The sequence below is a fragment of the Oncorhynchus kisutch genome, linkage group LG17 (genome assembly GCF_002021735.2).
Source record: "Oncorhynchus kisutch isolate 150728-3 linkage group LG17, Okis_V2, whole genome shotgun sequence".
Taxonomy (NCBI): Eukaryota; Metazoa; Chordata; class Actinopteri; order Salmoniformes; family Salmonidae; genus Oncorhynchus; species Oncorhynchus kisutch.
The window spans coordinates 46,562,766-46,590,680 of record NC_034190.2 but is presented as its reverse complement, the minus strand read 5'-3'; the positions used below and the strand labels follow the sequence as shown (position 1 = coordinate 46,590,680).

The 27,915-nt window shown below is 43.4% G+C and overlaps 1 protein-coding gene across 2 annotated transcripts in view; it reads left to right on the top strand.

Annotated features, from left to right (window-relative positions):
• LOC109907759 (fibulin-2) overlaps window positions 1-16,491 on the top strand; it is a 46,505-nt gene extending 30,014 nt beyond the window's left edge. Inside the window, exons 4-16 of one of the 2 annotated variants that reach the window (XM_020505941.2) lie at window positions 498-627; window positions 3,398-3,617; window positions 3,964-4,188; window positions 5,266-5,370; window positions 6,081-6,182; window positions 8,288-8,422; window positions 11,225-11,362; window positions 12,378-12,521; window positions 12,632-12,760; window positions 13,552-13,677; window positions 13,940-14,185; window positions 14,269-14,392; window positions 14,985-16,491. In XM_020505941.2, the coding sequence (XP_020361530.1) occupies window positions 498-627; window positions 3,398-3,617; window positions 3,964-4,188; window positions 5,266-5,370; window positions 6,081-6,182; window positions 8,288-8,422; window positions 11,225-11,362; window positions 12,378-12,521; window positions 12,632-12,760; window positions 13,552-13,677; window positions 13,940-14,185; window positions 14,269-14,392; window positions 14,985-15,342 (2,182 nt within the window). In that variant the 3' untranslated portion in view covers window positions 15,343-16,491. The remainder of the gene's footprint in view (window positions 1-497; window positions 628-3,397; window positions 3,618-3,963; window positions 4,189-5,265; window positions 5,371-6,080; window positions 6,183-8,287; window positions 8,423-11,224; window positions 11,363-12,377; window positions 12,522-12,631; window positions 12,761-13,551; window positions 13,678-13,939; window positions 14,186-14,268; window positions 14,393-14,984) is intronic. The other variant, XM_020505942.2, reaches the window with a different exon arrangement.
• Window positions 16,492-27,915: the final 11,424 nt, after the last annotated feature.

Genomic DNA, 27,915 nt, shown 5'->3' with positions numbered 1-27,915 from the left:
CCAACTTGTCATGGATGGCAAGGCCACTATGCATTAGTTTAGTTCATTCTAATTTGTGTACTTTTTTAGACTACTTAAAACATGATCATCTTAGAAATGTATTCTTACAGTATGTTATTTCAGACTTTCTGGGCCCATGTCATTATTGTATAGCATGATTTAATGAAAGTTGTCATTGATGTTTTGTATATGAAGGGAATGATATGACTTTCTATCTACAATTGGATTACAAGTGACAATAACAAAACCAAACATTTTACAGGCCCTGTCATAATCTTTTGAAAATTATATTATATTGCACAGCATAATACTGTTAATGTTTGCCTTAATAGACTTCCAATTTGGTTCTATAACAATTCCAGACGATGCTGGTTTTGGCTAGAGCTAGGCAAAGATAGCCAACCTACTACTAGTCTAAGACCAGTTAGGCATAGGTACAGTCAAAACACTGCCTCACATTCTAACATCCCTCCTGTGTTTCTTTCTTTCTCTGCCAGGACGGCTCAGAGACAGTGCTGTCTGGGCTCTCTGAAGGAGAGTCACTGTTTCTCTGGTATGAATGCAGCCAGGAAAGGAACTGTGTGTGAGGTGGACAACAATGACCAGTGTGGAGCTGACTCCTACAAGGTAAAGCTGCTTCCCATGGTTCTGTTGGTTGGTTGGTGCTACACCAGAGTTGTGGGTTTGATTCCCACATAGGCCACATTACATATAGTGAGTAAAGTTCTGTTGTTCTTGGCACAACCAACTCCTACTTCTGTTTTAACACTCAATATATGTGCTTGGATTTGGATGAAATAATTTGTTAAATGTCCATATATTCTTCTCTGACCCTGTTTCCTGAACTGTTAAGAGAGCTGACTGAATTTGCAGGGTCAGTCCCCAGAATGATTTAAGGTCAAACATAGCCTACCCGGAATGAATTTAAATCAAACCAACTATCTCTACAAGACATTAATAGCCACAGTTTCATCGATTAAAATGTACAGTACAGAGACAACTTTTAAAGTAGTTTAAAGAAAACCTCCCTGCAGATTTCGACTGGCCCTAGTTATTGCCATTGAAGACCACATCAATCAGGAGGACCGTTTGGAATCGCTCTGTGATTCAAAGACCTCTTATTCAATTAAGACAAATAACAGAGGGAGGACCATGTTTGTGGTCAAGGTTCCCACAACTTTATGGTTCACAGTCATGAAACGCGGTTGCAGTACTGCAGGAGATGTCTCATGCCGTTTTCAGCATCCTCTCTAGATCAATAACTTGGACTCGCTGGTATTTTGAAAACAGCAACAGCAACAGCAACCATGGAAATATATTTAATATTTCTGGGAAAATTTTGCTATGTAGCTCAAGGTCTGTTATGGCCATCAGTGAGAGTCCAGGCATTGTTATGTAGTGTGGACTTGAAGTGTATTAGCCCATATTTACAGAACCATTTATCTGCCATCATACCTGTGTTCCAGGAAGTACCCAAAGCGCCCGGAACAGTGGGGGGCCATTATATATACAGTCGTGGCCAAAGGTTGAGAATGACACAAATATGAATTTCCACAAAGTGTGCTGCTTCAGTGTCTTTATATATTTTTGTCAGATGTTACTATGGAATACTGAAGCATAATTACAAGTATTTCATAAGTGTCAAGGGCTTTTATTGACAATTACATGAAGTTGATGCAAAGAGTCAATATTTGCAGTGTTGACCGTTCTTTTTCAAGACCTCTGCAATCCACCCTGGCATGCTGTCAATTAACTTCTGGGCCACATCCTGACTGATGGCAGCCCATTCTTGCATAATCAATGCTTGGAGTTTGTCAGAATGTGTGGGTTTTTGTTTGTCCACCCGCCTCATGAGGATTGACCACAAGTTCTCAATGGAATTAAGGTCTGTGGAGTTTCTTGGCCATGGACCCAAAATATCGATGTTTTGTTCCCCAAGCCACTTAGTTATCACTTTTGCCTTATGGCAAGGTGCTCCATAATGCTGTTTGAAAGCCCCATTTGTCACCAAACTGTTACTGGATGGTTGGGAGAAGTTGCTCTCAGAGGATGTGTTGGTACCATTCTTTATTCATGGCTGTGTTCTTAGGTAAAATTGTGAGTGAGCCCACTCCCTTGGCTGAGAAGCAACCCCACACATGAATGGTCTCAGGATGCTTTACTGTTGGCATGACACAGGACTGATGGTAGCGCCTCACCTTGTCTTCTGCGGAAAAGCTTTTTTCCGGATGCCCCAAACAATCGGAAAGGGGATTAATCAGAGAAAATGACTTTACCCCAGTCTTCAGCAGTCCAGACCTTTGGCAGAATATGAGTCTGTCACTGATGTTATTTCTGGAGAGAAGTGGCTTCTTTGCTGCCCTTCTTGACACCAGGCCTTCCTCCAAAAGTCTTTGCCTCACTGTGCATGCAGATGCACTCACACCTACCTGCTGCCATTCCTGAGCAAGCTCTGTACTGGTGGTGCCGAATCAACTTTAGGAGACGGTCCTGGTGCTTGCTGGACATTCTTGGGCGTCTTGAAGCCTTCTTCACAACATTTGAACCGCTCTCCTTGAAGTTCTTCATGATCCGATAAATGGTTCGGTAAATGGTTCCGGTAAATGTCTGTGAAGCCCTATTTTGTGCAAAGCAATGATGACGGCACGTGTTTCCTTGCAGGTAACCATGGTTGACAGAGGAAGAACAATGATTCCAAGCACCACCCTCCTTTTGATGCTTCCGGTCTGTTATTCGAACTCAATCAGCATGACAGAGTGATCTCCAGCCTTGTCCTTGTCAACATTCACACCTGTGTTATCGAGAGAATCACTGACATGATGTCAGCTGGTTCTTTTGAAATGCAGTGGAATTTTTTGGGGGGGGATTCAGTTCATTTGCATGGCAAATAAGGACTTTGCAATTCATCTGATCACTCTTCATAACATTCTGGAGGATATACAAATTGCCATCAAAGAAACTGACGCAGCAGACTTTGTGAAAATTTATATTTGTGTCATTCTCAAAACTTTTGGCCACGACTGTATACTCAAGGCCTTGGTGTAATGTTAAATATTGTCTTTCATCACCCCACCATGGGCTCTACATAACTCAAGTCGTATAACACTTCTGCACAGCCACACTATATCTCAATGGTCACTATTTCAGTTTTATGTTTCTCTCTCCCCCTTGTAGCCTGAACGATATCCTGCTGAGACGGAAGATAGAGGGTTGAAATAATTGAGAGAGGTGGGGATAGATGTGAAAGGGGAACTTTGAGCTCCGCGTTTTATATGAAACCCCTTAAACATAGCATACAGTATATTGTTTGACCGTACAGCCTTCTTCCAGTAAGGCACAATGGATATGGTACATGTAGATGTTGAATCGGTCGATGTTGAATCTGTCCACCCTATAGGAGTGTTGTAGCTGCTGCTCTCTGGGGCTGAGGTTCCGTAGCGAGAGCTACCGCTGTGAGGCTCACCAGTACCTGGGTTACCCCTGCAGCCACGTCTTCCTCACCTGCTGTGAGGGAGAGAAGGGGGAGGCAGGGGAAGAGGGAAAGGGAGGAGAGGGAGATGGCTGGGACAACCTCAAAGAAAGGCCCGCACTGGACCCCACTGCAGTGCCAAAAAGAGGTAGAGTCGTGCAGACACGCACGCACGCACACACACCACTGCACTGTCAAGGGGTAGTGTAGCACACCAGTGTACTGCCAGAGAAAGGCATAAACGAGAGAATCTTTACCTCTCCTTACTAAAGAGAGGCTTTGTAGTGAACTCTCCCCACTTTGTGCACCACACTACCCTGCCTGAGTGAGGGCAGGTTTTTACTATACTGTACACTCTTTTATAAGGGATAGAGTTCCTGTTCTGTATCCTCTTGTATCCAACTTCCTTGGTTCATCTGCTCTACTTGACTCTATTATACTGTACAACACAGAGGTAAGGCTATTAGTGACAGTCCTCTCTCCTTGTCCTGTAGTGTCAGACTCCCCGTTCCCTAAAGAGGCCTTCTCCATCGGGGAAGAGGAGGAGCAAGAGAGGGAGAACACGGTGGAGGGCCCTCCAGAGATGGAGGATGTAGATGAGTGTCAGGTGTACCAGAGCACACTGTGCCACCACAGGTGTATCAACACCTCCGGGTCCTTCAGGTGTGCCTGCTACCCTGGCTATGTGCTGCAGCAGGACGAGGCCAGCTGTGTACCAGGTAAAGGAAAACGTCTCGTAGGTTATTAGAGTATGTCAGACCATGCACCTTGCAGTACTCCACAATACTGTATGTGCAAGATCACTTCACAAATAGCCTGGGTGTCTGGCTGTTTCGCCATTGAATAATGGCACACAGTTGCCTTAATTGGCAAGAGGATGGCAAGTTGGATCAAGTGGAAACAGATTGGCAACCCTAAAGTATAGAACAGTTATGTAAATGTAAGTCCATAAAACTACTGAAAGAGGACTGATTCCGGAGTGTAGTACCTTTGTGCCAGGTAGTACATTGTGCCAAAGCAAACAGTATGATTGACGGCATTCCGTGTTTTCAGATAACTGCTAGTCTCTATCTGTCTATATTTATCCACACTTTGACCGTATATGATTTTCCTGCTCAACCTGGACAGAGTTCCTGTCTACGGTCTGATTGAATGGTCATTGTTATCGATATAGGAACATTCAGAATCACTTCCTGATCTCGTAGAGGTGCTCACCTAATGGCTAGTAGTCTAATGCTCACCATCAACTGAACACATTTAGATTGTAGAGACTGATCTTGGAGATGAAGCTTTTTTTTACTGGAATAGATAGATGTTGTACCTGTATATCATTAACGTCTCATACTGTTTCGATAAAGCCTCTTGTCACAGTTATTACAACAGTAGCCTACATACATTTAGATGAGTAAAGAAAGTATTTCCAGGTATTTCCAACCTACTGTAAGTGTATTAGACCTTTAATGGGGCTTTCACCAGCACAAGCCTGTCTCAACAGGAATCTGATGTGAGACCTACTTTACAGAAAATTACAGTGAGTCTGCAGGTTGAGTCCCACTAATAAAAACACAGGTTTGTCTGCAGGCCATGCCTTTTCCTATTGTACCCCAACTCTCTCTCTCTCTCTCGCTGAGGGAACTTTTATCTGTGCTCCGTGGCTGTCTAGCCTCATATCTGTGGACGAATTGAAGGCATTTCACAGATTTCTCCTTATCCACAAAGATTGGAAGACTTGGCGGTTTGTTGGTTATGCTGTTTAATTAGTCTTTTCCGTGATGAGTTTATTCCTGTTTTCACAGAGACGGTGGATGAAGAGAACAGACTGAGAGAGGATGACAGGCCAGAGGTTGGGTCTACCTCCACTGCACCCCCCACCACTACAACCCCTGTCAACCCCTGTGAGGGTGAGTACAACCTCACTGTAGGCCAATGTCTACTGTGTTTTCATATCTTAAAATCAGTTATTAGTCTTGATAGGAGAAACCAAACACAGGTCTGGAATCAGTGTGTGAAAGTAGTCCCATTAGGGAACAGCCTATTAGGTAGGAAACAGAAATGTAAATCATTAGACAGCCATCCGGTCCCTTAAGAGACCCCAAGGCCCAGGTTTTCAGTTATACACCCTTCTAGTGTGATTCATGTCACATTCCTTCACATGACAGTTTGTTCCTCGATACCATTGTAATACCATTCCATTAGTTCCGTTCCAGCTATTACCATGAGCCCTTCCCAATTAAGGTGCCACCAACCTCCTGTGGTTTAAATGTCACATAAAAGTATTCCGATTGCATCAAAGGCCATGAAGCTCCTGTGTGTATTGAGAAGTCTCCAGCCATCCCTGTGTAGTCCAGCATATGATATCTAGTGTGGGTCTCCTCAGGGTGTGTGTTTGCCTCCATAACTCCAGGGTGGGGTCCGGTCCCAGCGGCCGCAGGAGGAAATACAATACAAACAGGTCAGGGGTCAAAGTGGAAACAGGAAATGAGTGAACAGGGATACAGTAAATCACACAGAGGTTATCTAACACACACATGCAAGGCCAGGGACCTGCCCACTGACTTATGTCACCCTGATTAGAGTGTGTTTTGGTGTGATGTTGTGCCCCTCTGAGCAGGAAATAGCCACTGTATGCAACAGTGCTCCTCAGTGGCCGGAAGGCCTCACTGCTCCTGTTTCCCAGGGTTCTCTCTGATGGCTGACGGGCAATCCTGTGAAGGTAAGGGACTTGCACGCACACACACAGAGCACTAATCCCCTTTTCTCATCATGACACTAGAGGAGATGCTCAGCTGCAGACAAACAGAACCTCATATTCAGAAGCAGGCTCCACTATGGGATTAAATTAGTTTCTATGTGATCTCACACTGTTCCTTCACTACTACACGTCACACACGTCTACCGGTTGAGATCTCCCTGACCAAATCAAATCAACACACAATATGGGATTGTATGGTTCAGTGGCGGTCGGTGACATTTAAGATGAGGGAGGACGATTCTTCTTTTCACGAGCATGGCCTTATTTCTATTACAGCATATTGGATGACTGTCATTCATTTTCCATTCACCCAGTTCAATGTAACAGCGATAGGTCAAATTTTCCCTATCCCCACCATGAGGTTGCTACAACCTAGCCTATGAATGAAAGATTACAATGTTGATGCACACAGGTCGAGAGAAGCATTTGAGGTGACAGACAGTGACACATTCAATACCGCCTTGCACACTCTTGCCTGCATCTAGCTGATCTAGGGTGTAATCATTAGTCCAACAGTTGCAAATGAGATTTCTATTGGACAAATTTGTTTATCCCCGTTTCGTTCCGTTTATGAAATGTTTTTCAACAGTATCGGCGGAATGGATACACCCCTGATCACGCGTAAACACAGTTCACTTTCATAGTAGCCACGTTATATTCCTTCTCGCATCTATGCGCTCTACTCCTCTCACCCTTTCCCTTCTCTTGTAGACTTCAATGTACAATACATCAGCTGTATGTGACCAGGCAAAAAAAACTTTCCAAGCCAAACCATATCATAATCGCTACACACAGCCCACATCGTTGTCACCATATTAGCTAAAGTAACATCATAGCTAATATAACTAATACCTTAGTATACCTGCAGAAATCATGCATTAACGTTAGTGTACAGTCAGTAAGCAGTTTAGCACATACCCCGGTGGCAATAAATTAGTAAAACCAAAGCTTACCTTGACTTGGAAGAGTTCCAGTGTTGTGTTGGATAGTCATAGTCAGGTAGCTAACATAGCATCCCTCTGTTTGAGCAGGCTAAACTAGCGAGCTGCATTTTCAAGTTAAGTGAAACTGAAAAACAATGACAGGCTCTCTCTCTCTCGCTTCTCCTTCATTTTGGAAGAGATGTATTTGTTCAAAACTGTTCAACTATTGTCTTACTCTCTCTTTGAGTCAACTACTCACCACTTTTTATGCACTGCAGTGCTAGCTAGCTGTAGCTTATGCTTTCAGGACTAAATTCATTTTCTGATCCTTTGATTGGGTGGACAACAGTTCATGCTGCAAGAGCTTTGATAGGTTGGAGGATGTCCTCCAGAAGTTGTCATAATTACTGTGGAAGTCTATGGAAGGGAAGAACCATGAGCTTCCTAGATTTTGTATTGAAGTCTATGTACGCAGAGGATAGGATCTAGCTGTCCTCCAGATACATCATGGTACTACTGTAGACCTTCATTGAAAGACAGTTTGTTTTTATCAATTATTTGGTGATGTACATTTATTGACTATAGTTTTATGTTTTATGAAATTCACTGAGGAATATGGTCCTCCCCTTACACACCTCTGAGGAGCCCTCACTGGTGTGGTTGTATGGCTGTATGGCTCTTACGATGAAGCCATCTCTTCTTGCAGACCTAGACTTCCTGCTTGGTGGCGGTGGACTGTTCTGTTGTGACGAGGTGAATGTTGGTGCAGTGTGTTGACAGATCTCTCATTGTGTGAGATTTATACCCAGTGGCCGTGCCCCCAATCCCTCCTCTCTGTGGAGGCCAAGGCCAGGGCCATGCAGGCTGCTTAATCTCTGGGACTGGCACTGTGTTGCACTGAGAATTACACATGACTAGAGGTGACTATAGGGGTTATTCTAATGTGCTTACTTTCACTCTGTTCTCTCTCTCACACACTCTCTCCTGCCCCTATTCTGTCTTTCCACTGTTATATCCCCCTCTCCCATTTGCACCTCTCTCTCTCTCTCTCTCTCTCTCCCTCTCCCTCTCCCTCTCCCTCTCCCTCTCCCTCTCCCTCTCCCTCTCCCTCCCCCCCCCCCCCCCCACTCTCTTTCCACACAGATATCAATGAGTGTTTGATGTCCACCCATACCTGTCAGATGAATGAGCATTGTGTGAACACGGCTGGGAGTTTTGTGTGTCGGCGTCAGATCACCTGTCCTCTGGGTTACCAGATCAGCAACGATGTCTGTGAAGGTACTGTAGCTGCAATCTGCAGCAGCGCCCAAACCATTCACTCTCCAGTAGGCACATGTATAGGTGTAACTTGTAGCAACACAACAACTGTGCATTAACTTGACCTTTCACAATGTGAGGAAAGCACATTGTTTAGCTTTACAATCAGTTGCCACCCTTGGGAGAGTGACTACGAGTCAAAGGTTGGAAGCTGCCTATCAGATCTGTAACCATTCGTCATGTCAGCTACAGCGCAGTTATAACAGAATTTCGCGACTGACCACACAAGCAAGTGTTTTTGATACTGAATATGATTACAAACTAGATAATAGCATTTTGCTGTAGTTTCGGTTTTGCTCTGTCTCTGTACGAAGATCTAATTTGACTTGTGTTTATGTTGGTTGTGCCCACGGCTCCAATGTCAGAGGAAACTGCAGAGCGTTTTTCATTATTTCCATAACCCACACTTGGCAGAGTATGCTAACGCCGGGCTCTTACACACAGCCAGTGTGCTCTGAGATAGATCTGTGAGATGAGCGGGTTGTGAAAAGTCCTGTTGGTGATCACTGAAGGATGAGTCTCAATGGGCTCTGGTAGAGGCTTCAATGTAAATGAAACTCACACAGCGGTGAACCAAATGAGCATTTAAACAGGGCTCATAACGGCTGACACATCCGACGGCTGGTTGGAGTGAGGGGTGTTTCCACTCCCCTTTGAATTCCCTGCCCATGACTTCCTACACATCGACCAATCTCCCTCTCATCGACTGAAGTCCACAACCCCTCCCGCATCTTACAGAGAGAGCAAAATTCTCTCCTCGTTGCTTACTCCAGGAGTTGATTGCCATCCCCAATTTCTTAGCCAATAATTGCAATCCCTGCTTGGGGGTGAAGAGTGAACTCCCTGGTCTCTGTAAGCTCATCGAGCCAGTTCCCTCCTTGATTTGTTGTGAGCCAATTACCTTCCTACAGTATTGCTTTGACTGCGACTGAACACCCTGCCAATCTGTCACACGTTTATCCCTAGTCTCTCTCTGTCTCAGTGTGCCTGGTTCTGTCAGGCCTGTGCTAGCCTTACCAGGCATGTCTCAGGGCTGGGATGGTGTTAATAAGCTAGTTAAGCCCTGCCCTACCCAGGGGACATACTGGGGCTTTAGCGTACATACTGTATAATTTCCCTACAGGGATCATGGAGCATCACGCACCACGCATACAGTACATGCGGTTTCACGCACAGACTAGGACACACACTTGGTTGCTTGCTGCATGCACTCGCACACGCACAGACACACACACACATAGTCTTGTATAACTAACCTTGTTGGACACACAATTCAGTCCCATTCAAAATCCTATTTTCCTTAACCCCTAACCCTTACCCTATCCCTAAGCTTAACCCTAACCCTAGCTCAACCTAACTCTAGCTCATAACCCTAAACCTAATTCTGACTCTAACACCAATTCTAACCTTAACCCTAAACCCCCTAGAAATAGCATTTGAGCTTGTGGCAAAAACAACAAAAAGTCCCCAGTTTGTTTAGTATTCTTGTGGGGGCTTCTGTTCCCCACAAGTATAGTTAAACACACACACACACACACACACAAAAGTTGTCTCTAAGTCCTGTTTATGACAGATGTGATTTCCCTACGGTGATGAGGCTCTGTACAGCAGCAGATATGTCAGTGTAGACAGCTGGGGAATCCCAGTGTAGACAGCTGGAGGAGCTACAGCACAGAGCTGGGTGGGTGGAAATGGGTGGTCCCTTTTATATTTTAAGTAGAAATTGTGCACCAATATTGCACAAATATTGCATTTTAAAAAGCCTGTTATATTAAATGAAGTAGCCTTGAATGTAGACCACATGGATAATTGACTTGCTAAAGGGGCAAAATGCAGCATTTTGACATGTCACCTCTACGGAGACTTTGACCCACTTATAACCCCAACATCATTCACCATCCTGGTAAAGCCCTAGTTATTTTGTTGCTTTGACGGTCATTTCCGAAGAAATATAATTTATTTCATGTGGTTAGTGATTCATTTACATCTGTCCCTCATTTTAAGGTGAACCCTGCTAAGTGAACAGAATTATTATTTTTTTTACTTCAAAAGAAACATTGGAACATTTAAGAGTCAAATCATAGTGTAAAAGCAAGTGAGTTAGTCCTACTCTTCTTGGCCTTTTTCTGGTGTTTTGTGGTGGAAAGCTGAGCAGGTCGAACATAACACGTCAACCCTGTTTTAACAGTTTCATTTGTTTTGTGAAGCTTGCATTTAATTGCCACTCCCTGTTGCACACAAGCTTCCATTTCCCCTGTCACAAGGGGATTTATGTCTGATTAAGATGAAATTGTCAACCCTGTTATCATCCACCCTGAGAACACTGGAGAACAGCCAGACTAATAATGCACACTATTGTCTGACGGGCTGACTCAATGGAGACAATTCATCATGTATAAATGATCATTCTACCTGCTGTAGAACTACTGCAATGAGGATGATTGATAGTGGGATCATTCCTAAGATCCTCTCTGACGTTGGAGAACAAACCATTTTATTGTTGAGGCAAAGAAGGGTGTTTGGATAGATCTATGTGAAATGATTTATCTGGCACTCTATCTCAAAGCCACAGTGACACCCAGTGGTTACAGTAGACATGACACTAACAGGCTCGCAACGTATGAGTAGTTTTGCTTCTCTTCAACTCAATGGATTACAAATGGATCACAAGCTGACATTAGTTCACCAACCAAAAAATGTGTCGTGTATTAGGCTTTTATTTATAACCTACATCCTGTTTATAATCACCGTCTCTGTCCACAGATATTGACGAGTGTGTTCAGGGGACTCATAACTGTGGGCCAGGCTTTGAGTGTGTGAACAGTGAGGGTTCGTTCAGGTGTAACGCCAAACCGCACTGCTCCATGGGCTTCACACAGGACACACGTGGGAATTGCATCGGTAAGAGGGGCTGTCCACACTGACTGGGTGGGCTAGGCCTGGGCAGACCTGGGACACTGTTAACAGGTGTAATAGTATGCACAAAACAATATGAACATAACTATAGTAGTGTGTCAAAATGAACGTAATGGTTTACCCAGTCCTGATCAGGTAAAGAGGGGCTAAATGCCACACAGGTAGTGAGGTTTAAACCAACACCCAGCAGACCAGACCAGGTACAGAGGGGTTAAATGCCACACAGGTAGTGAGGTTTAAACCAACACCCAGCAGACCAGACCAGGTACAGAGGGGTTAAATGTCACACAGGTAGTGAGGTTTAAACCAACACCCAGCAGACCAGACCAGGTACAGAGGGGTTAAATGCCTCACAGGTAGTGAGGTTTAAACCAACACCCAGCAGACCAGACCAGGTACAGAGGGGTTAAATGCCACACAGGTAGTGAGGTTTAAACCAACACCCAGCAGACCAGACCAGGTACAGAGGGGTTAAATACCACACAAGTAATGAGGTTTAAACCAACACCCAGCAGACCAGACCAGGTACAGAGGGGTTAAATGCCACACAGGCAGGGGATTAGAGGGGAGCACAGCAGACTGCAGCCGGGCGGATGAAAGCCAACCCTCCTCCTCCAGTCAGTACATTCTGATGCTGAGGAATGAGCCCGAGGGACAGGAACTGGGGCATGTCTAGGCAGTTCTGAACCACTGTAAAACATTGTAAAATACACAGTTAGAAGATTAGAAATTAGAGTTACACACACACCAAAATGATCCCAAGGAATGGAAGTGTATGGTGTGTCTGCCTGAGTAACACTAAAACACTAAATTTAACTAAATGGCTGCCACTCTCTCTCACTCTCTTTGTCCCCTCTTTCGCCCTGTCCTCTGGTTTTCCTGTTCTTCCTTTTCCATCCTCCCTTCTCAAACTGTCCCTCCACACACTTCTGTTCCCTCCTCCCCCTATGTGACCGACCCTCTCTCTTCCCTCCGTGTTCATCCTCCCTCCATCTATCAGACATAGATGAATGTGGTGTAGTAGGCCGGCCCTGCAGTCATGGCTTTAACTGTATCAACACAGTGGGATCCTACAGCTGCCAGATGAAAATCATCATGTGTAACCGTGGTTACCACGCAAGCCCTGACGGAGGCAGGTGCATAGGTAAGAGGTGGAGTAGTATACAGATCTGTGGTTTTCATTTTCATGGTTACCACCAACAAGATCTCTCCTCTCTTCCCCTTGTCCCTCTCTTCCTCACTTCCTGTGTCCAGATGTGGACGAGTGTCAGAGCGCTCTGCATCGCTGTGGGGAGGGACAGATCTGCCACAACCTGCCCGGATCCTACCGCTGTGACTGCCAGACGGGCTACCAGTACGACATGTTCAGGAAGATGTGTGTGGGTAGGTACTGTGTGGCCTACTGACCTCAAGCAAAGAAGTTCACGCTTCTCACTTGCTTATTGAAATGAACCCTTTGTCAGAATAGTTCTGGATCATTTTGGTAGGCTGCTGCAATATGGATTCAAATGTTCAGATGCTGTTCTGTCTCTATTGCTCCCCCCCACCCACCTCACCTTCATACCATTCCTGTACCATACTGGGGTATATGGTATTACCGGCAGTGCACACAAGGGGCACAATTTCTTTGCAAATGTATAAAATAACACAAAAACTGTATTTATGCAGCAGGGAGGGCATTGATTGTCTCTGCTGTAATCAAGAAGCTTCATCTTGCAAGCTAGCCACTTAGCTAGCAAGTTAGCAAACCAAATGTATAACTGGAGCCCTAAGCTGGAGGTACAATATTAGATAGTTAACTTGTAGCTTTATCTACGGTACATATATGGTATACCGCCCAAGCCTATTTTGTTCCTCGCCTGGTCTTCTCTGTATTGTCAGAGTTGCTGCAGTTGGTCTCCCAGGCAGCTAGTCAGCCAGCCAGGCAGCCTCTGCAGAGAACAGTGTGCTGATTCACTGGGTTGTGACTTTAATAATAATGGACTCGTGGGATGTTTAGACTATCAGCAGGCAGCTGGCCCCTCCACTTCACACCCCTATTCACACACACATACACGCACTAAGGAGGTGTACAAAAACACATACATGCGTTTTGTAAACACACTTTCTCTCTCACACCCACATTCTCTCTCTCTCTCTCTCACTCACACACAATCTCCCTCCACTCTCGTCAGATGTGAATGAGTGTTGGCGCTACCCCGGCCGCCTGTGTGCCCAGACCTGTGAGAACACCCCGGGATCCTATCAGTGCTCCTGCACCGCTGGCTTCAGCTTATCCAGCGATGGCAAGAACTGTGAAGGTGAGAGTGTATGTGTGTGTGTGTGTGTGTCCTGTTATACACCCCCAGCAGGACAGAGAAGGCTTTTGTTCCCCACCGTCACACCTCTAGAGGACTGCGAGATTGGACTGATAGTCTAAAGCCAGTAGTGGCTGTTGGCGGAGAGACATAAGAGCCTTAAACATATTGCATTCTGTGACGCCATGGACATCATGACATTGTTTCATGAATTACTTTGAAACGCTACAATGACGGTTTAATTCCATCCTTGAATGTCTTACAGATGTGAATGAGTGTCTAACCAACCCCTGCAGTCAGGAGTGTGCCAACATCTATGGCTCCTACCAGTGTTACTGCAGACAAGGCTACTACCTGAGAGAAGATGGACACACCTGTGATGACATTGATGAGTGTGCCCAGAGCATTGGCCACCTGTGTTCCTTTAAGTGTGTGAACGTCCCAGGGAGCTACCAGTGTGCCTGCCCTGACTACGGCTACACAATGTCTCCCAATGGACGCGCCTGCAGAGGTGAGGAAACAGTGATGGACACATGCCATACACCTAATACATACACACATGACCTCTGAGCTGACTATGGGTTTGGGTTACAGACATAGACGAGTGTACCACCGGGGCCCACAACTGCTCCTTGGCTGAGACCTGCTACAACATCCAGGGAGGCTTCCGCTGTCTGTCCTTCGACTGTCCACAGAACTACCGCAAATCCTCTGACACGTAAGTTACTGTATCTCAAGTCATCCATTATCCCAGCAGTTGAATTGAAGAATTTTAAGCTTCTGTGTCGTTGGAAAAGTTCAAACAAAAACAATATGGGCATTTTCAACAGTGTTTTTGTGTTGCCCTCTGGGGCTGGTCAACTGTGTTCTCTTGATTTTCTCGAAGCTCAAAGTTCTTTTGAGGTCTTTCTCCAATCTGGCGCAGTGTACGCGGGAGGGAACGATGCTTCCCTTCAGGGTAATGTGTCAGGCTGGGTAATCTGATCTAAGCTGTGAAACAGAAAGCCCACCTGGGACAGAGGCCATGACAGGACTAAGAAGATCTGTCTGGAATCACATTATTGAGTTTATGGCTTCATCTCTCTTCTATTTCTCTTTGGTCTTATTTTGAAATGACCTGGACAAACAGACATGTTTTGCATATAAGATTCTGACCACTATTATTTTATGTTTTGATTTCATGACTCTGGCTCTCTGACTCGTGTTTTTACTATACTCATTCGTTTTTTTAAACATTTTTATTTATTTATTAATATTGTTTTTCATTATAGTGATTGTGTGATTCTGACTCTCATTGGCTGGTCCTCTAGCCGCTGTGAACGACTGAGCTGCCCCAACTTCCTGGACTGTCAGAACTCTCCCCTGAGGATCACCTACTACCACCTGAGCTTCCAGACCAACATAGTCATCCCAGCCCAGATCTTCCGCATTGGCCCCTCCCCTGCCTACTCCGGGGACAATGTCATCATCAGCATCACCCAGGGCAATGAGGATAACTACTTTAGCACGCGGAAGCTGAATGCCTACACAGGCGCAGTGTACCTGCACAGGCAGGTCCATGAGCCCCGGGACTTCCTGATTGACGTGGAGATGAAGCTGTGGAGACAGGGCACCTTCACTACGTTCCTGGCCAGGCTCTACGTCTTCATCACAGCCAACTCACTCTAACAGACTGGCCCCCAGCCTACCCTTGCTCCTACCCACCTCCCTAATGGACAGCCAGTTCCCCTCTGTACCCCCTACCCCTCAATGGACAGTATGAATTTTGACAATAAGTCAGTCAACTTCAATAATCATACCAGTTGCCCAATTTCATAACACATTGATGATTAGGGTTGCAAAATCCTGGAACTTTCTATAAATTCCCTTGTGTTCCCGAAATCCTGAATGGATCATTCCCGGAATCAGGAGAGAATAAGCAGAAAATCCGGAATTCGGGAAATACAATTTCAAACCAGGATTTCTGGAAAACCAGGGAATTTATAGAAAGTTCCAGGGATTTTGGAACCCTACTGGTAATAGCAAAGGTCGTTTTGCACTGTAAAAATAAATATGTTTGAACTTAAAAAAAACAAGTGACCTGGCTGCCTTAGAATTGGTTATGTCCACTCAGTAGGTGAAGATGAGTTGACAAAACGTAAAATGAGTGACATTAGTTGATTTACCTTGAAATCTTAAGTCAGTGGGCTAGAGGTACCACTAGTTTTTACAGCCTAGAGCAGGGGTAGGTAACTAGATTCAGCCGCAGGCCGATTTTTGTCAGAGCTGATGGTCGGCGGGCTGGAACATAATTATTGCAATTTGTACACTGCAAATTGACTACAACTAGACCCAAAAAGAGATTGTATTTGAAAATAACAATAACTTCATACCTTGATTACATTGAAACATGATCACATGTCCATTTTTTTTTTGATTGTTGTGGAAATACTTGGGAATACATTTCCTAATTGTATTTGTTTTACTAAATCATTTGCGGGATGGTTTTGGCTCACGGGCCGGATGTTGCTGACTCCTCGTCTAGAGTGTCTTTAACCCACTAAGACAGGTTGTGTTGTCAGTCAAAAAGTTACAGTATCAGTGCCTCACTCCAAATTATCATTTTATTATCTCTTTTTTTTATCCCTTATGCTGCTGTTCCCTTCTATCCTCTTGAAGAATTTTGTACCACTATGCTAATTTAATATCACAGTATATTATGACATGTATTTGTACCTGTGTATTATTCAGACACATTATGCCTGGATGTATCATATTTCTGCTGGTTTTGTAAGCTGAAAATGATTGTATTTTTTAACTAAAACTACACAAACTGTTTGATGTTCCGTGTCTATATAACCTATAACAGTATCCATATATGGTGATTCAAATGAAATACCAGGCACATTTTTGGACACATAAAATCCAACTTATGAAAAGAAATCAATTCAATTTACTTACAAGTAAACCAAGTTACTGCTACTCCTGGTTCACAAAGTACAAGTGAATCCAGACAATAATTTTCAACTTGTGTTAGACTTGGGTGACGTGATTACGATATGTCAGAACATGTCACACTGCAAATATACATGCCTATTTACATACCTTTTCACACCTTCCTAGTGAGATCACCGCCGTGAGAGGCCTTCATTTACACTATCTACCCACAATATAAAGACACACGTTTTACAATGACTAATAAAAACAAGCTAATATCATAGTGCGAAATGCTTGTAATATAAACATGTAATGATCTTGTCGTATAATAATATAATTAGTCACTATATGACGCAGATGTTCTTTCTCCCACTTCCTCTCTGATTTTGTAGCACTTCTTGAAAGGGTAACATCTCCATCTACAGGACACAGTGTGTTCTACACAGTCTGTAGTGTATACACCAGTGATGCATGGCTGGAATTCAATCAAACTCAAAATGGAAATGTTTAGTGTCTGTTGACAAACTGCTGCCCACATACACCACCTGGGACAATAGTAGGTTTTCACAGAATCCAAAATGAATTCTGTGATTTTGTTTGAACATGGCACAGAGCTACTGTGTTAATACCACAATGCAGGTTTGATTCGATTGAGCCCAAACTGAAATGTTTGCCACTTGCCAGTGGAATCTTGTTTTTTTATTATTTTGGTTTTATCTGAAGGTCAGAAAGAGTACAGAATGTGGGACTATAATTAGAATCTCAGGATGGAAACTTTTTTTAAATGGAGTGTATAAAAAAATATTAGATGCCCTCCCTGTTTTTTTTATGGGCTTCAGTTTGCGCTAAGGTCATCTGCTCCTCTAGCCCTGGGCTCTGAGGACCTCCCTTACCATTGTAAACACGGAAAGGGTGTGAGTGGCTCCTTGGCAACTGTATAAATGTATATTGCACATCCAAAAAGAGACGTTTGCCAGTTATCTGCTCATTAGAATGAGTTATATTTCCAAAGGTCATTTCAACAAAATAATCTAAATTTCATTTCGTTTTCCACTCTCCCTGGTCTAATTTTAGTCCAGAGGCCCTCTCTTGGCTCCGAGAGAAAATGTGATAGCAATTATGAGGCACATGCTTCATAGCTAAACTGTATCTTCCACACAGGGGAGATACTGAGCTATAGTGAGGTAAGATAACTAGCACTGTGCCTACCAGTGTCGTTCTGTAGCCTAGTACACAGAACAAAACCTACTGACAAATATCAACATACACAAACAGTCATGTCCATATATGATGACTATGCTATCATACTGACATTCTTTCTCTTATAAAGGTGTTCAACACAAGATGGCTCCCGAGTGGCGCAGCTGTCTAAGGCACTGCGTCTCAGTGCTTGAGGCGTCACTACAGAAGGTTTGAATCCAGGCTGTATTACAACCGGCTGTGATTGGGAGTCACATAGGGCGGTGCACAATTGGCCCAGCATTGTCTGGGTTTGGCCGGTGTAGGCTGTCATTCTAAATAAGAATTTGTTCTTAACTGACTTGCCTAGTTAAATAAAGGTAACAACAACAAATAAGATAAGTGGCCAGCAGTTTTAGCTATAGTGACCAACCCTACAGTACACTACATGGGTGTATTGGGCGGCTCTCCCCTCCGTGTTCACTAGAGTACACTACATGGGTGTATTGGGCGGCTCTCCCCTCCGTGTTCACTAGAGTACACTACATGGGTGTATTGGGCGGCTCTCCCCTCCGTGTTCACTAGAGTCAAGCCCAAGCACTTCCTGCCATTGAGGTGCCATCCGACACGTACTTATGAGTGCACTGGCCTTGATCGATGGTCCTTTTCCACAATTAGCTTTATCTGCTGCTCTAGATTGGCTTGTGTTGTGTTTCAGGGACACAGTGAATCACACATCCCAGAGAGGGGAAGTTAGGAGACATGCGGCTATAATGGTTTCAAAGGACAGTCACAGGAAGTTATGAAACGAAGGGAGAGGGACAAGAGAAAGTTCTAGGATAGATAATGTGGAGACATTAAGCCAATGAAAATTATACCAGGTCAGAAGGCAAGTAGTGTTTTGGCATTTGTGTTTCAGGGGAAGCCTTGACAGTGTTTACATTTAAACAAGGCAGCATCAAATGAATGTTAATGAGACTGTTTGAAATTCCATTTGTTTGGAATGAACCTGATGGAATCTTTAGCCGTATATACTATAACCCCAAATGACTCATTCATGCCCCCTCCTCTCCCCTGTAACTATTCCCCAGGTGGTTGCTGTAAATGAGAATGTGTTCTCAGTCAACTCACCTGGTCAAACAAGGGTTAAATAAAAATGTAAAAACCAAACACATTCCTTATACTAATCAGACGCCACCTCAGCATCCTTGTCCTAACATGACGATAAGCAGAAATACGATGACCAAAATCGAATGCGATTCTTTCAGAAGCTTAGGCCTACCTCCCAAGTGTAGAGCTCTCTCTTTTGGGTGAATTGGATCAAGTAAATGCAGATAGTTTGTTTTCTCATACTGTACAGAAGAGTTGTGTCAAGCTGTAAGTACAAACGCAGATTTGAGGGTGTTTATTGGTTTTTACTGTACTTTACATGACTATCACTATCAATGTCACTATCTATGGTCTGTGAGGAGGGGATATGTAGGGGGAGGGGGGGTTGTTTCATTCTTTGATAGCTCAGGTGGTCACCACCTGAGGGGGGAAAGAGTGTTAATGGGCATTCTCAGCTCCAGACAAGCACAGGCTAGTGCACCCTCTCCTCTGGCTGTCTTACACTGAGGGAAGTATGCATCATTAGAGACACTGGAGTTCCTAACTACACAGAGTTCTGGTGCTTAAGCCGACCCCGTCACTAGCACAGTTGTCTCACAGACAGACAGACAGACAGACAGATATATTTGCTTGCATGATGGAAGGTATGTGAGAGTATATGTTACACCGAGGCTCCTGTGTGTGCCGTTTCTTGGTTGGGTTCCAGTCCGATACCTTTATCTCTACCCCTCTCTCTGATCACAAAGGACTGGACCGTATCAAATAACAAATAGGATAATAGCTCTACTTACCCTTCTGGTGGGCCAAATGCTATTCATTGTCATAGTTCTTACATCTCTATCCAAACTGGGCAGATCTGGGACAGGGGGTAGAAGTGCTGAGCGATTAGTGCTTTTAAGGACAATGACTTTTTAAAAACATACAATTAATTATGAAATAATGACTTTCAAATTATTTTAAAGCTTTTAAATGGAAATGCCAAAGCCCAAAATAGTGATCAATAAATTGCCAAAACATTGAAAACATCCCATTGTCAGGTCCAAATGAACAGAAAGCGGAAATTACTATGAAATAATAAAATATTTTAGTTGTGTATATCATTTTTAATTCCTTAAATTCATCATCTCATCTCTGCCAGCCAGCCAGCCAGACAAGCATCCAACATTATCTCTGTGCTCCCCACACGTACCGTCTTTGAGTCATCCTATTTAGCTAGGCTAGCTAGTAGCTGCCTAAGTATGCTGCAGAGCTCTCTGATAAAATAATTTGACTAGTTCTTTAAAGTACATAGGGCATACTTTCAAGACTGCTTATTACCAATGACTACAACTATCAATTGGGTAGCGCTACCTCACAAACTGTCTCTATCCCTCTGGTCATTGGGTTGTGTACATTCCTCTCATGTGTCTATACTTCTCTGTCCAATCCAGGAAGAACAGGAGTAATGGGTTATGGTCATTGTAGTTAAATAACACATTTCTGCACTAAACTAGATTGATTATTTGACTAATGAAAACTACAATTCCCTTCAGCCTAGTGTTCTACAAAGATCTTGACCTATGCCACTTTCAGGTGCTATCGCAAAATCGGAACCTCCAAATTCAAATTAAGGTAAATTATTTGCGTAGAGCTTCCTATTGGTTGATTTTGGGATCCGACTCTTCTGCCAAGGTTAGCAAGTCGGAAATTTCGGAATTTCCTAGTTACGACTAAAACATGAACGCTGCACTCATTTATTTTGTGAATGATTTGTTTTCTCTCTAGTGAAACGGCAAACAATTCATAATTCAAGTAATTGAACCGACGTTGGTCAATTAGTTGTTAAATAACAGAAGAAGACAAAAAGCTGGTTAATCGCTCAGCACTAGGAAGTAGTGGACAAGGGCAGAGGAAAGTGAACAAGAGAGCAAAGGAATGAGCAAGGGAGCATATTGGAGTCCACCGTAGGGCTTTAATTAGACATGCATAGGTGTGTTGATCACTGAAGAAGCCTGACCTGGAGGGATTTCAGCCCACTGCTCCCTGGGTGGGGAGAGTTACTGCAGTCCTAATCACAGGTCTACACCTCAGCAGGCCCTCTGTTCAAAGCGAGGCAAGCTGAAGATGAAGAGTTTCTTCGTTAACTGCCATTCTGACAGTGTGCAATGCCAGACATCTGTGGCATGTGTGACTTTTGACCTTTCACCATTGATACACTTCATGCAGAGTAGATTGTTTAGTTTAATTTGTAACGACAACATTTGATTAATTGTGTTTCATTATTGATTTACAGTAAATATCAAATTAAAAGTGATTTAGAGAGAAATTACAACTCCATAAACAGTATAGACATAAATAAAATAAAACTACTATATTCAATGCTTACTTTGAGGCATACATTTAGAATGTAATTCATGTTGTGTTGTCTAACACTTAATAAATGTTTGGATAACTGGTAAATTTGTACATTTCAGAATCTGAATTTTACAAGATGCAGCAGGTACTGTAATGCTTTCAAGGCTGTCTACATACCAGGGTGACCGCAGAGCAGTCTAACTATTACTCTCTTCATCTCTCCCCCCTCCGGCTCTCTCTCTGTGTATTCCTTCCAAAAAACCCTCCACTTCTTCGGGATGTGTACATTTGTTTGTTTTTAAGCCTAAAGCAACGTCTTTTCATGGCAGTTGACAGCCTTCCATTTAGAAAGTGAACATTGAGTTCTGAAAGGAGCCTCTTTTTACATCACTGGAGTCTAGACGCAGTGGTTCCCAACTCCGGTCCTCGAGTACCCCCAACAGTACACATTTTTATTGTAGCCCAGTACAAGCACACCTGATTCAACTTGTCAACTAATCATCAGGCCCTCGATCAGTTGATTCAGGTGAGTTTGTCCGGGGTTTCAACAAAAATGTGTGCTGTTGGGGTTACTTGAGGGCTGAAGTAGGGAACCACTGGTCTAGAGGAAGTGTTTTTGAAAAAGGCCGACATAACCTACAGATCTCATACATTACCTGAGCAGCCGTAGGGTCTCGGATTCATTAGCAAATGAACATTTCCACTTGCCATTGTTCTTGTCTCTGTCATAAGTTTACTGCTCTGTTAGAGAGCTTGATGCCTGTGTGTTTATCTATCCTCTCTCTGAGTGACTGGTTATTCAATAGAGGCTTATTCATAAACACAAATAGCAATCAGCATAAATCTTGTCACTACCAGTGTTCTTTACAATACGCTTGAAGAAATATTATTCTAAAGACGAGCCTGATTCCTTGTTATTTCTATCTAATTATATAACTTGTCACTGATGCACGCTCTTATGACTCATACCAAACACGCCCAGATAATGGTTTTGTTAGAGGGGAAATTTCCCTAACTCTTCACATTAACTTATCTACCCAAAAGCCTGTGGACATGTATGGGGACTGATCACTAGGCTGTAGACACCTGTCTACAGCCTATAGGATCCACAACCTCTGTCTTGGAAAACAAGAAACTTGACATTCAACAATGTCTCATGACACACTCCGAGCCTGTGGAAGGTGTCATCAGACTTATACAGTGTCACTGTGTAGGCTTGTCAGTACCTCAGCAGTCTGGCATGTCAGCAACGTCACATGGATGTCTCGAGACTTTGAATTTAGGTCATGGATTGTGTTAAGTATTGTAAAATATTGTGTTTATGCCACAATGCCCACATAACAGATTATCTGATTTAAGCCAATGGACAGCACTCATTCACAGTAATGTAGCTGTAGTGTACATGTCCTTTACGTTTCCTATGTTCCAGTTGAACTATTGTGTAATTGAACTATGTGGCCTTGTGGTTATCTCTGCCCTGAGATTGGAAGGTTGTGAGTTCAATCCCTGGCCAAGTCATACTAACGGCTAAAAATGGGACCTGATGTGTCTCTGCTGGCATTCAGCATTAAGGAGATAGATTGGGGGTAAGGCCCTGTGATCGACCCGTGTCCTATCCACGGGCTGTACTTGTACATCAAGCTACTACTTACTTACATTACATTTTGTATAGTTCAATTAGTTAGTATGTCAAACAGTGACCTGAGAGAGTGAGACATCAATTACTTGGCAACAGACAAACACACTATCCTCCCTCCCCCTTTTCACCCATAAAATCCCTTTACATGTGCACATATCACACAATCTTGAGGGTGACACCGGTTCTGAGCTGATGGGACAGACTGTGATCTGGGCTGAGCTGAGGGCGTCTGAGTGACATGGCGGTGGAGCAGAGAGTGGAGCTACCAAGAGCCACGTGAACCAACTGAGAGATTGAAGGTGAGCTGAGAAAAGAGACATGTTTATGTAGTATATTCAGTGTGTACATTGAGTGTACAAAACATTAAGTACACATTCCTACTATTGAGTTGCACCCGCTTTTGCCCTCAGACCTGCCTCAATTCATCGGGTGCATGGACTCTACAAGGTTTTGAAAGTGTTACACAGGAACTCCACAGGAACTACAATACTTCTTAGATAAAGTTGAGTGTGTCAGTTCAGAGGGCCTGTTGTTCGGACCTCTGGCTGTCTCTATGGGGGTACCACAGGGTTCAATTCTTGGGCCGACTCTTTTCTCTGTATATATCAACGATGTCGCTCTTGCTGCGGGGGATCCATGTTGCACCTCTACGAAGACGACACCATTCGGTATACATCTGGCCCTAACAAACCTCCAAACGAGCTTCAATGCCATACAACACTCAGTCCATGGCCTCCAACTAAATGCATGCTTTTCAACTGATGGCTGCCCGCACCTGCCCGTACGACTAGCATCACTACTCTGGCTGGTTCTGATTTAGAATATGTGGACAATTACAAATACCTATAGTTGAAGTCGTAAGTTTACATATACCTTAGCTAAATACATATAAACTCCGTTTTCACAAATCCTGACATTTATTAATCCTAGTAAAAATTCCCTGTCTTAGGTCAATTAGGATCACCACTTTATTTTAAGAATGTGAAATGTCAGAATAAGAATTTATTTCAGCTTTTATTTCTTTCATCACATTCCCAGTGGATCAGAAGTGTATATACACTCAATTAGCATTTGGTAGCATTGCCTTTAAATTGTTTAATTGAGGTTAAGCGTTTCGGGCAGCCTTCCACAAGCTTCCCACAATAAGTTGGATGAATTTTGGCCCATTCCCCCTGACAGTGCTCGAACACACTTTTTCAGTTCTGCCCACCAATTTTCTATAGGGTTGAGGTCAGGGCTTTGTGAGGTCCAATACCTTGACTTTGTTGTCCTTAAGCCATTTTGCCACAACTTTGTAAGTATGCTCGGGGTCATTGTCCATTTGGAAGACCCAAGCTTTAACTTCCTGACTGATGCCTTGAGATGTTGCTTCAGTATATCCACATCAATTTCCATCCTCATGATGCAATCTATTTTGTGAAGTGCACCAGTCCCTCCTGCAGCAAATCACCCCCACAGCATGATGCTGCCACCCCTATGCTTCACGGTTGGGATGGTGTTCTTCGGCTTGCAAGCCTCCCCCTTTTTCCTCCGATCATAACGATGGTCATTATGGCCAAACAGTTCTATTTTTGTTTCATCAGATCAGAGGACATTTTGCAAAAAGTATGATCTTTGTCCCATGTCCAGTTGCAAACTGGTTTTGGAGCAGTGGCTTCTTCCTTGCTGAGCGGGATTTCAGGTTACGTCAATATAGGACTCGTTTTACTGTGGATATAGATACTTTTGTACCTGTTTCCTCCAGCATCTTCACAAGGTCCTTTGCTGTTGTTCTGGGATTGATTTGCACTTTTCGCACCAAAGTACGTTCATCTCTAGGAGACAGAACGAGTCTCCTTCCTGAGCGGTATGACGGCTGCATGGTCCCATGGTGTTTATACTTGCGTACTATTGTTTGTACAGATGAACGTGGCACCTTCAGGCACTTGGAAATTGCTCCTAAGGATGAACCAGACTTGTGGAGGTCTACAATTTTTTTTCTGAGGTCTTGGCTAATTTCTTTTGATTTTCCCATGATGTCAAGCAAAGAGGCACTGAGTTTGAAGGTAGGCCTTGAAATACATTCACAGGTATACCTCCAATTGACTCAAATGATGTCAATTAGCCTATCAGAAGCTTCTAAAGCCATGACATAATTTTCTGGAATTTTCCAAGCTGTTTAAAGGCACAGTCAATTTAGTGTATGGTTAGACTGTAAACTCTCCTTCCAGACTCACATTAAGCATCTCCAATCCAAAAGTAAATCTAGAATCAGCTTCCATTTCGCAACAAATCCTCTTTCACTTATGCCGCTAAACATACCCTCGTAAAAATGACTATCCTATGTTGTGTCTTTACTGTCATTAACTGAAGACTGATAGTTTTTTGTCAAAAATGATCTGTAATTAGTTATTACGCGATCAACTGATTAATCATGTAACTAATTAACTAGGAAGTCGGGGCACCAAGGAAAAATATTCAGATTACAAAGTTAGAATTTCCTAAAATAACTTTTCAGATATTTTATCTGATCAATTAGTCTTCGAATGAATGAATTATTTACTTTACCTCCCGTTGGTCTTATTCCAAACTTCGTAAATTGTTGGTTATCTGCACGAACCCAGTCTTCACTATGAGTCATCCATACATCAATTGTCTTAAATCATTTATTTATTACTAACTAAGTAATTCACAGAAATGCATAAACAAACAAGGTAAATGTGGTTACATGAAATGATAGGAGAATGTGCCTTTGTGGGCTAAACCAGCATGGCGGCTTGTTAGACAAAAGGGGAAGTGGGGGTCGACTAAGAAGTCACGACAGAGTGATAATTATAACAATTGAAATGCTAATCCTTTGCACATGAACGCTCACTCATTCGGGAACAATTGCAATCAATATATATATATTTACGCTCAGTGTGGTGTGTCGTCTTGATCGCTGGTGAAAAGTTATTTTCTTTTGTAGAATTGTCCATCTCTCTCCCGCTCTCTCTCGGTTGTGGTTAGAGGGGATTGTTCAGAGTGACATTCGTTATAGGATGGATGTTTCGGCGGTTGTCGTTCTTTGCGTTCAATGATATCGAATTCCTAGCTGCAGACTAGTAATTAATATCAAAGACTTGTTCTTATTCTATCGGTATCGATAGTCTAAGGGTTTAACCACGAGGTATGGTTAAAAGATTCAAAAATGGTCTAGAACCTTTGTCCTCCTAATGGAGAAGAACATGGTCTGCAACCTTTAGCCATCTCGTAATTGAGGTAAGCTCGGTCTGCTGATCAAAAACCCGAGTGGGGGTTTTATTCGGAAGGGCCGAAGAGGGCTGTCCCAGGATGTCTGCCCCTAACTGGGCTGAGGGGCGGTCCTCTGATTTAGTTCAAATCAAAAGGGAATTGTATTTTTCTTCATTAAACAGTCCAAAATCATATTACACAATTATACAAACAGTATCATACTCACTCATTCATCTTATACAACAATTAGATGCAAACCTCATATCTGAGGCTATTATATAAACAGCGTTATGGTAATGTAGCCACACCATCTCCCATGAACTTCCCAAGTTGTGACAAATGGACCAGTTCGAAGCTGGATTCTTCACCGATCTTTTATACTTTCTCCGGAACATGAAATTTGTTCATACCTCAAGTTCTGTGAGGTGGAAGAAATTCCATTGTGCTCCATGAAAATCTACCCTCTCTATACTGTGTCCATGAGGAGGTCTTATCAAGAATTTACGACCTCTGACCACAACAGCCTAGTTGAAGGAGGCAAGGGGGAGGCAGGGAGAGGGGGATGGGGTTGCTATACCCAAAGAGGCCAAAGTCATGACACCTACCAATCCTTGACTTCAGCGATGTCATTTACAAAATAGCCTCCAACGCTCTACTCAGCAAATTGGATGTAGTCTAGCACAGTGCCATCCGTCACCATAGTCCCATATACTACCCACCACTGCGACTTGTATGCTCTCGTTTGCTCGGTATCTCAGCTCACTGGTCACCATAGCAACACCAACCCGCAGCATGCGCTCCAGCAAGTATTTTTCACTAGTCATCCCCAAAGCCAACTCTGCCAATGACTGGAACGAATTGCAAAAATCACTGAAGCTGGAGACATCATCATCTGTCAGAGCAGCATACCGTTTATTGCATCTGTACAGAGCCCATCTGTAAATAGCCCATCTGTAAACTACCTGATCCCCATATTGTTATTCATTTTTGCTGGTTTGCACCCCAGTATCTCTACTTGCGCGTTGTCATCTGCACATCTATCTCTCCAGTGTTAATGCTAAATTGTAATTATTTAGCAGAAATGGCCTATTTATTGCCTTACCTCCCTAGTCTTATTGCATTTGCACACACTGTATATAGATTTTTTCTATTGTGTTATTGACTGTACGTTTGTTTATCCCATGTGTAACTCGGTGTTGTTGTTTTTGTCGCACTGCTTATCTTTATCTTGGCCAGGACGCAGTTGTAAATGACAACGTGTTCTCAACTGGCCTACCTGGTTAAATAAAGGTGAAATAAAAAATACAATAAAAACCATCTGTGGATCTGTTAAGGTGGTATGCAAATTGGAGTGGGTCTAGAGTTTCTGTGATAATGGTGTTGATGTGAGCCATGACCAGCCTTTCAAAGCACTTCATGGCTACAAACGTAAGGGCTATGGGTTGGTAGTCATTAAGGCAGGCTACCTTAGTGTTCTTGGGCACCGGGACTATGGTGGTCTCCTTGAAATATGTTGATATTACAGACTCAGTCAGGGACAGGTTGAAAATGTCAGTGAAGACACTTGCCAGTTGGTCAGCGCATGCTCAGAGTACACATCCTGGTAATCCGTCTGGCCCTGCGGCCGTGTGAATGTTGCCCTGTTTAAAGATCTTACTCACATCGGCTGCGGAGAATGTGATCGCACAGTCATCTCATGAATCTTTCAGTCTTACTTGCCTCAAAGCGAGCATAGAATTAATTTAGCTTGTCTAGTAGGCTCGTGTCACCTGGAAGCTCTCGACTGTGCTTCCCTTTGTCGTCTGTAATAGTTTGCAAGCCCTGCCACATCCGACGAGTGTTGGAGCCGG